Source organism: Biomphalaria glabrata, chromosome 1 (assembly GCF_947242115.1).
Source record: "Biomphalaria glabrata chromosome 1, xgBioGlab47.1, whole genome shotgun sequence".
NCBI lineage: Eukaryota > Metazoa > Mollusca > Gastropoda > Planorbidae > Biomphalaria > Biomphalaria glabrata.
In genome coordinates this window covers 64195949-64206574 of record NC_074711.1, presented here as the reverse complement: position 1 = coordinate 64206574, position 10626 = coordinate 64195949, and the positions used below count along the sequence as shown (strand labels likewise).

At 36.0% G+C, this 10626-nt stretch overlaps 1 protein-coding gene across 1 annotated transcript; it reads right to left on the bottom strand.

The window, feature by feature from the left end:
- Positions 1-611: 611 nt before the first annotated feature.
- Positions 612-3307, bottom strand: LOC106053566 (uncharacterized). The gene is made up of 2 exons (XM_013209147.2): positions 3147-3307; positions 612-971 (listed from the first exon to the last, which is right to left on the bottom strand). Exons 1-2 carry the CDS (start codon positions 3192-3194, stop codon positions 663-665), a joined length of 357 nt encoding a protein of 118 aa, XP_013064601.1. The 5' UTR covers positions 3195-3307; the 3' UTR covers positions 612-662.
- Between the last annotated feature and the right edge of the window lie 7319 nt (positions 3308-10626).

The window sequence follows — 10626 nt, the reverse complement described above, 5'->3', positions numbered from 1 at the left end:
TATAACACGTCTTTACAGTCTGGCAATATGGAGTCATCCGTCCTACCTAAGACCGCAGACGACAGTACCACTCATCTTGCATAATTCACAACCAATCGCTAATCTTTTTTCACTGTCACCTTAGAAACACACACACATACACTGTGGTATTCTGTCTATGAGTGAGAAATGTTTGGCTGCACATCCATGTAAACCACCCGAAACCCGAATAAACTGCCATTGAAAAGGCCCAACTGTAAGCATTGCTCAATAAGAGAAGATTCAACATCCAATTAATTGTCCTTGTCCTTTATCTAGGTCTTCAAAGTAATTTCTCTCAAAATTTGGCCATATGGTTAAATATTCCATCACATTAGCTTCAGTTATAGTACTTATATCGAATATGTAATTAAATCACCGTTTGAAAGAATAAGCAACAACATTCAAATTATTCGGAAAGTTTCTTATGAACAGAAAGTCTGACTATTTTTTAAAGACAGACAGACAGAAAAGTATTCATTGTGTACTGCATTTCATATTTTATTATGCCGATATTTATTTTTCATATTTATAACTGTCTAATTATTAAAAATAAGGAAAATATTTAATAAAACCTTTAAGAAAACTCAAAGTTTTTGCAGATAGTACAATTTAATGCACATTTATCTCACATAGAGCTACATTCACTTCATGATTGAGTTGCAAAATCCTACAGTTCCATATTTCGGATCAATCTGTTCAGGGTTTTGATAAGGAAGACAGTAATCATTCAGCATGCAAGGACATAGGTCAGTCTCGTTCCAAATGCCAGCTGGTCTTTCACGACCGTTACCATACACGGAAGTGTAGCACTTGTCCAAAGTAGCTCCCGTTCTGCTGCACTTTCCATGAAGGCAACATCCTGTGTGTCCGCAGTCTTTTGCAAGTTGACAAGCTATGGGTCCGGGGAAATCGCTACTATAAGGGTTATTGACTGCTTTTGAAATAGCGAACTGCAATTGAAGACAAAAAAAAATCAAAGATCATGTATATATAACAGGGAATTATATATATAATTATATTATATTATAAGGGCTTGAAATAGTGTGTATGTGTGTGAAAAATCGATACGAAGTAGTTTATCAGAAGTGTTTCAAATCACAAATGTTTTTTTCTTCTAACTATACTACGATGAAGCATATTGTTAAAGTGTTTTCACGCAATATTTAGGCCTACGTGTCCTTGAAATTTTTAGTTCTGAGTGGTCTGTCTGTTCCTCTTTTGTCCGTCCGTCTGTCCCAATTAGAAAAACTATTGCAAATTCAATTTCACCCTTCTTTATAGTTTGCTAAATTTAGGCTTTCCGAAAGAAAATTCTTTTGTTTTTAAAATTAATTACGCAATTTTTTCCCCTAGAAATAAAACGTTTTTTAAAGCAATATTAAATGAGTTTTATCATATCTTACTTATAATTGCTACCTGGAAGAAGATGTTATAAATTCTGGTTATCACTAAACTTATATAATAAGTAAATTGTTTTATTTGATAAGAATTTATAGTGAAAATTCTTGTTATTGTTTTTTTTTTGCATATAAGCAGCCACAACTTTCTCTGCGGCCATCCACAATCTACAAATGTGTAATACACGTGTTTATGTCTCTTGTTTCCAAAAACGTGATAGTGATGATGTTATTACACAGAATGGGCTATAAATAAGAAGTGTTTATGCATACTCTGTAATAGGGAGTTGTGGGCCCTTCGTTTGTAGGATGAAAGAGACAAAAAAAAAATGGGCATACGAGTTTGAGGGCTAGAAAAGTGTGTTGAGGGGGGGGGGAGCGTTGTAATGCGGGCGGCTTAAGAGTTTTCCAGGCAAAATAAACATGTCTACCAACTCAACTAAGCTGGCTAGAAGAAGAAGAATACCAACTCAAGATAGCAATATTCGGCGACTGACATATTTTTAAAATATAAATCTCAAAAGCACAATGGATTCTTGTTTCGGAAGTTCGGAGGCTTCTGCAGAAACTGCGACAATTACTTGACGCCCCCATACAAAATTCGTTTTTTTTTTTTTGTTTGTTTTTTTTCTATGTCGCTTGGAGAACTATCAAGATTGATTTCCATCTAAGGATTCAATAAAGGCGACTAAAAATTATATTTATGTGCCATATTATGACGTTGTTCTTATGGGGTAATTATTTCTTGAACAATTAGGTCCAAGGAAGATATTTCCATCAGTAGTTCTTTCTTGTGTGTTGATAAAACATCTAGAAATACAATGCCATATTGCTTCTCCTTTGATAAGACTCCCAATGAGGTATTTCATTTTTCTAGTCCTAGTAAGAGTCCTAGTTTGATAACTTATTGACTAAAGCTTCATAATGGTCACTCCTCTTTGTCCAGTGTTTATTATGACTACAATTTTTTTGTCAGTCTATTTTTTTTTATATTAGCCATTTACTTGTTTGTTCTATTGCCTAATTCTTTATTCTTTGGAAAATTACAGAAAGACTTTTTCTAGTCTTAAAATAGACTAATACTAGAGTGTAAAAACATGTTAATGTGTTTGTTGAATGTTTAAAGGGGCGAGTATTTTGGTGTAAACAACTGTCGATCTTTATAGTCAAGTGATATTGTGTATCTTATAATCTATGTGTTTATCCCGTAAGTAGAAACGTGTTCACGTAAACTGGGAACATGTATGAGTATCTAGCAGTCACATGTGTTAAGCGTCGGCCTGGGTCAAAACTTAACCGACATTTGAACATTCATTTAATTCCATTGTCTTTTTGTAAAGAACTTGTCTGCCCTACGTTCAATAAAATAAACGTATATGTTTATGTCAAAAATAGTTGTTACATTTCAAAATAGCCAATATTCCCCACAGGCAACGTTTGATGACTTATAGATTATATTTATGTAGATTATTTTCTCATTGTTTTCAGTTTAAAAAAATATTAAAGAAGGTTGATATTTAAATAACAAAGCATTAATGGTAAAACAGTCTGCTGGCTAGTCACTTGCATTTGCAGACAATAAACGAACGTGTTATGAGAATCATCACATGCAAGTCTCGGCTACTTATTAGCGTCTGTACCTCCTTAGTCAAAAAGTGTCTGCATATAAAAAAAAAAGTCGAATGATCTAAGAGCAGTCAATTACGTATTGTAGGTTATTCAACTTACTTGAATCCCGTACAGAATAAGAATAGAGACAAAAGTGTAAATCACCATGTTGACTAGGAACTAGTCCGGCAAGTTGTGGTCTAACCAAAGGTGGGCCTAATTGTGATAAATAGGCGGAAGCAGAATAGCATCTAGGACACATGAGACACACACAGGAGCACGCACGCACATACATGACAGGTAAAACAGCGAGAAGTTAATGACCGAAGAGAGAGAAATACTAAAACGGATTCATTTTGCGGAGTTTGTGTTTGTTTGTCATTAAGTTTCTTTCACCTTGTGAGATTGCTTTATCTTAGCTTATTATACACCAAAGGAGAACATCAATCGGCTTATGAGCAAGTCGATAAATAGAATACCAATAAATGTTCATCTCTGTGACACAGATGCATTACCATCTTTATACATCTTGTGGGCCTCCGATCAGCTTTTTGGACCTCGTCACTCTACTTTATACCTTGCCTGAGCAATACGTATTCAAATAGAATTGCTTTATTTACCTAAAATTTAATAAGACAGACTTTGTTTTAGATGCTACTGAGTATAAACAATGGTATAAACGTAGCTAACATTGGCATCAATTTTTCTGAGGCAGATCATGTGGAAGTGGTTGAGCTTCTTTATATACTGTTAACGTTTCAGGGGCGTTCAGGAAAGTTGGAAGGATGAATGCCCGACAGACCCCACGTTTTAAACGTGTGGTGATGCCTCTTCTGTTCCGTATACCACAGGATGTAATGGCCATGGCAATTCTCTAGTCAATTTCATTATCCATGTTTCGTTTCGGGAGAGTGTACTTGCAAGATATATGAATTTTTATCCACTGCATTCATTGTCTGTTTACAGACTACCTCAGGATGCACTGGCTTTGACTATTCACAAGTCAATTCCTGTTTCGTTTCGGGAGAGTGTACTTGCAAGATATATGAATTTATCCACTGCATTCATTGTCTGTTTACAGACTACCCCAGGATGCACTGGCTTTGACTATTCACAAGTCAATTTCTGTTTCGTTTCGGGAGAGTGTACTTGCAAGATATATGAATTTATCCATTGCATTCATCGTCTGTTCGTTTATTTTGATTGTTTGTTGTCTGAATTCTTTTCCTGGAGCTGGCAGGTAGAGCAACAATATCTTGTTAGTATTTTTTGTGAGACCAAATCGATAGATGCTTTGAAAAGTTACTGACGACGCCCTTTAATTTTGTTTTGGAGCAGGTATTTAGGGCGTAGTCATCGGCAAACAATAGGTACCTAATTGTCTCCAAGAATATCTTAGATAACTTTTACTGCGCGACTATTCAAAATCTGCTAACCTATGGAATAACTTGGCAAGGCAACGTTCTCTCTAAACTGTTGCGCTGCTGAGGCAAAATTAGTTTAAAAGCATTAAAAAAAAAACATCACACGTACAACACTACCATATTTAAATGAACTTTTTAAAAACAAAAATGTCTCAGAAAAATCGGAAAAATCTTTGAATGACAACAGCCACCCGCTCCATCATAACTATGTCGTCGTCGCGAAGTGGGCGACTTCTCTATCAAGACTAGAACCGAGCGGTACAAGAACTCGTTCGTTCCTTACTCGGTCAGACTATATCAACGCCACTCGTTGATCAAGAAACATGAAAAGGATCATGATATCTGTGTGTAGTCGCTCAATGAACTCTTTATGTTGTGTCTGTTCTATTTATGTGAATGTTTCTGTTGTGTTGCTTTATATGTAATTACAACAAATATCAATACGGATCAATAAACCTGTCTTAGTCTTTAGACACTCAGGTTTTCGCGCATATACTCATAATACTTACGAATATAACCCGCACACGAATATACCCCTCACAAATTACAAAATAAGTAAAAACAAAATCGAACAACCCGCACACTTATATGTGCAAAGCGGGACTTGTCCTACGATTGGCCAGAATGTGCATCGGCTGATGCTCGACCTTAAAAGATAAATGGTCACCAAACATTTAAACAAAAAGTAGAAGTTCTGGTTAGGAATTTTGTTTAGTTGAGCAGTCTAAAATAAGTTTTATACGAAAAGCGCATAACCCAGGAGGAAATTTTTTTTTTTTTTTTTAACAACGCAAGAAGTATGCGGCTATTTATTCACGTGGCAATCAACAATACGGGCATTCTTGTAGTTCGAACTTCGTAGTGTATAGTGTGCAACATGTGCAAAAATAACACAGTGCAATTAAAGTGTATTGATTATATTCAGTACTTAGTAGAGTTTTTTAAGCTTAAAAATAGCAAAGCGTAATTCATATACAGCCGATTTAAATGAGTAAAATAAATTTTGTAAACCCTGCACCATTGTATACCCCGCACAACTGCCATTCGTTTGTAAAGACTTCTAAAAACCCCTGGTTATGTGCGCGAAAATATAGGTCACTATAAGTTCGATTCATTATACATGCTGTACAGACAGGCAGAAGTCCATTATTAAGCTTCTTTAGCTGTAGTTTTTTTATTTTCTATTCTTGAACGTCGTGGCTGTTGTCCTTTTAGCCTACTTCATTGTTCAACCAAAAACTTAACACTGTTAGCTTCCCTTTAACTTCTATTCAAAAGACTAAAATAATTACTTTAGACTTTAGCCATAGTCTATGATAAAAATCTATAGGTCTGTGAATCGATCAATCGCGGATAAATATAATATATAAGTCATTGAATCACAGACGGTCCTACAAAAGAGAAGTTATAGCAGTTACTTACGTCCATTGCGTATTCTCATGTCCTGGAGTGCGTGCTAGAATTGTTCAGTATTAGGGTCCTAGTGATTGTGAGCCTAGTGTTAGGTCTGTCTGTCTTACTATCTGTCTGTCAGTCCATAGTCTGTATGTCTTCTATCTGTCTGTTTATCGTTTGTAGGTCTTCTGTCTGTCAGTCCATGGTCTGTATGTCTTCTATCTGTCTATCTATCTGTCTGTCAGTCCATCGTCTGTATGTTTTCTATCTGTCTGTCTATCTGTCTATCGTCTTTTGTCTTCTATCGGTCTGCCTATCCATCATCTGTATGTCTTCTATATGTCTGTCTGTCTGTCTGTCAATCGTCTGTATGTTCTATCTGTCTGTCTATCTGTCTGTCCATCGTCTGATATCTTCCATCTTCTGTCAGTCCATCATATGTATGTCTTCTATCTGTCTGTCTTCTTCCATCTTCTGTCAGTCCATCATATGTATGTCTTCTATCTGTCTGTCTATCTGTCTGTCTGTCCATCGTCTGTTTGTCTTCTATATGTCTGTCTGTCTGTCCATCGTATGTATGTCTTCTGTCTGTCTATCTGTCTGTCAGTTTATCGTCTGTATGTCTTCTATCTGTCTGTCAATCTGTCTGTCAGTCGTTCGTCTGTATGTCTTCTATCTGTCTGTTCATCGTCTGTATGTCTTCTATCTGTCTGTCTATCTGTATGCCTTCTATCTGTCTGTTCGTCGTCTGTATGTCTTCTATCTGTCTGTCTATCTGTATGTTTTCTATCTGTCTGTTCATCGTCTGTATTTCTTCTACCTGTCTGTCTCTCTGTCTGTCTGTCCATCGCCTGTATGTCTTCTATCTGTCTATCTATCTGTCTGTCCATCGTCTGTATGTGTTCTATATGTCTCTCTATCCGTCTGTCTATCGTCTGTTTGTCTTCTATCTGACTGTCTTTTCATTGTCTGTCTGTCTGGTCATCACTGTGTCTATCGTCGGTCTATCTTTTCTCTCTTCACTGTCCTAAAATTCTATCTGTCCTAAGTCTGAATAAATTTGTTGTGGATTTGTTTGAGGTGCATGCGTCTGCGCTGTCTGAATCTGGTCTCTGTTTTGTCTTATGATTGCTACGTAGAATTGAGAGATGTCGTTGTAGTATACGGGTGGTGAATGTCAGTGTTGCCCGTCCCCCCTACACTTGACATCAATGGTTGGACTTAAATAGATTCGCGAGAACCTCCGAGAAAACGTTCTTGCAATTAGAATGCTTCAAATTAACATTCACATTCCTCTCTGCCCAACCCTATGGTTAGTCACTTAGTGCGCTAAATAGGCCTACCGAAAACTTTCTAGATATATTGTGTAGTATGCCTAGTATAGTAATAGCATATAAGTGTGCCTTAACTCAAACTAAATCTTTCCCAAGAACATGGATTTAATCATTGTCGTAAACAAGAAATTACACGAACTACATGCTGGGCTAATATATTAGTCTATATTGGCTAAGAAAATAAGTTATACAACTTTACATTTATAGATTTAAGTCACAAATTGATTTGTGCACACTTACCTCTGAAAACTCTTCGATGACTATTGAGTTTCCATTCATCATTTGGTGTAAAAGTGGTGATTAAAATCTTTAGTGATGGTTTCTTTGTATAATAAGTAAACTACTACCAACATTACCTTGCAACCAAGGACGCCTCGGGACTTATTTAATTGAAAAATATAGGCGTGGTGCGCACAGTTGGCAGTCCTGTATATATATAGTCTATGCTTTAGCTAACGTATTAGGTTTACGAATGTATTTGATATTCTTTATCTTTCTTTACTAGATCACAATCGTTGTTGGCGATTGGTAAAATAGTAAATGTAACCTTGGCGATGTTTTCAGATGTGAAGAGACCAAAAATAAAAACTATACGGCAATACTTACAAATTGAATATTACGTGCTAAAGATTAAGAGTAACCTATTCTAGAACAATCCAGATAACATTTCTTGCACACACACACGATAAAACCTGTTCTGATGACATTATGTATGGTGTAACACAGCTTAGGAATAATGAGCTCGATACGATATTTAAAGTCAAATGAAAAAAAAAAAGATTGGCATTAACATAAAACGAAATCACGAAAAATATATTTAAAAAAAATAAATACTTTAGAAAAAACAACAACAAACAAACAACAAAGCTTATATTAAGCTTTTTGGATCAGTCATGTAATTACATTTGTTATTGATCTTAACTTACGTAGACACCTTGAAAGTCGTCGTTAAACCATTGGGGGGTCTATTTAGACCACTTTGGGAATCTCTGGCTTAGATAAAGATATTTCTTGGAAATCAACATTGTTCCGTCTTAATTAACCAAACATGCCAAGATGACAAATAGAGAGGAAAGTGTTATATACGAATTACCTTCCAAACTGAGTGTATGCCTAGAAATGTGTACATATTTATTTAAAATCTAAATGAATTTATCAAACATTTCTCTTCTCATCATTTCCCCTGTCCCTTGACTTACATCATAGCGGTGCTGTAACAGCATAACCAAATCCCCTCCGCTTATCCTCTTTTAGACCTTGTGGTCTATAGGGCAGATGATATAAAGGTCATCTGTTTCTGTGGCCCACGGTTAACGAGGGTGTCATTTTGCCAGCACAACGACCAACCGCCTTTACTTTTCCCCAATTAGTGTAGGTACCCATTAGAGCGGAGTGGACTCAGAGGCGCCCAAGGATCCCGAAATTAAAAATCACAGGCTTCACCAGGATTCGAATCCGATACGCCCGGATCGGAAGCCAAGGTTTTACCGCTCAACCATCGCGCCTGCAGCTAAGAATACAGTTTTAAATTTACTAGGAAGCGGATGTTACTCTTCCAGATTTTCCACAATTTCATCATGACAGATGATGCCGGTTACAACTGGGTTTTCAACATTTTAACTGCCTATTTACAGAATCCTTAGATCAGATTCTCTTAACCCTGATCATACAAAATACTGCCTTAGAAAATAACAAGCATGAGCTACACGTCTCGTTATGCATTTTATAACTTACTATTGAAATGTTTTACGTTAAATATAACTTTAAATGTTTTAGATATATATTATATAAGAAATGGATGGCTACCTGGTCGTGCGGTTTGCTCGCTGGACTGTCGTTCGGATTTATCGACGGTCGAGGGTTCAAACCCTGCCCGCTCCCATCCCCCGTCGTCCTGCGGGAGGTTTGGACTAGGAAGTAAACTATCTTCAACTCTGAAGGAACATCCGAATTATGTAAAACATTTTACAAACAAGAAATGATGCAGAAATCTGGAGTTTATGTACCAAAGTCGAAAATGTTTATATTGCAATTTGAAGCATTTGTCTTATTACTAGAGTCTTTAAAAAGTATAGCCAGAGCAACATTTTCGTTTTGACCCGGGATGATTTGTATTCTATGGCTCCATATTTTAAAGCCCTGTCTTTTTTCATTGTAAATATATTTAGTTTGACAAGTCTTTTGTAGCTCAGAATCGCGCTTGCCTTTGCATTGTTTTTATTACAAAGCTTCTAACAACTCTGTCTGGTAAAAAGTGTGTACATGTTAGTAGTTTGGATCAGTCATGTAGTTAAATTTGTAGACAAACAATAAACAATGAGTGCCATTAGAAATACTTTTTTAGCAATTGTTTTTGTTTAGCGCAATTTCATGCTTTTAGCTTTCTCTATACGCTATGATCCTATCACTTGTCTAGACCAATTGGAAAGGGGTAGGAAGAGAAAGAAGGGGGTATCTGGGGTATCTGTTGTTTTTTTTTTAATGTGAATGATCTGAATTCGAACTTGAGAGCTAAAGCCTTCTTAGGTTTCTCAAGCTAGCGGGGTAACCACTCTGCTAACGAATAGTCTATGAACATGGAAGATTGCATAGTTATCTATTGTTTCTATTTCATGTTTTTTCACTCAGATGACAAGCTAAAATAAGGGGGACTAATTCAGCTTATACCACCACTTTAGTCAAATACTTATTTGAGATACCAAACAAAATAATTTATTACCAATAATTAATTAACGTATTGGTTAATTTTTATTATTATTGATTTTTGTGTTATCAGGTAAAATAAATAATTGTGCACATTTTCAGCTTCATCCGAAATAGGGAGTCGGAGAAAATAACGTGTACAAACTTTTGACCAGACAGACAGACACACAGACAGATTGACAGAGTGAGTTGATATAAGCTTTGTAAAAAGGATTGTTTTATATTTTGCTTGTTAAAATTGAGAATATTAATGCGTAAGATGAGATGAAATTATTGTTGTGGTCCAATAAATGACATTGTAGTTTTATTACAAGTTTTTCACTAACATCATTAAATTGCACAAACAAAAAGCAAAATTGAAAAGCAGACAATACCGTGTACTTTTTAACAGAAGACAACCGATTGCACTTAGTGGGGTAGAGTATCAATCTATGTTGCTGCAAAACATATCCCGTTCTCGATGCACTTTCGCGAGACAGACAACACAGTTGCCACATGCCTTTACACGTTCAAACAATGAAAGTCTACCGAAGTTTTACACCACTCAATAGCAGAGTTGATTTAATTTTCTCCCTTTTTCCTATGTCTAATCTTGTGTACTACTGCTGGCAAATTGATATAAAAAAAAATGACATCTTTAAATTATTGTAGGCCTACACAGTCAGCGTATTGGAAATTCTCATACATAATGGAAAAACTATAAATAGAATAAATAGTTGGGTTCTTTGGTGTACCTGGTGTACG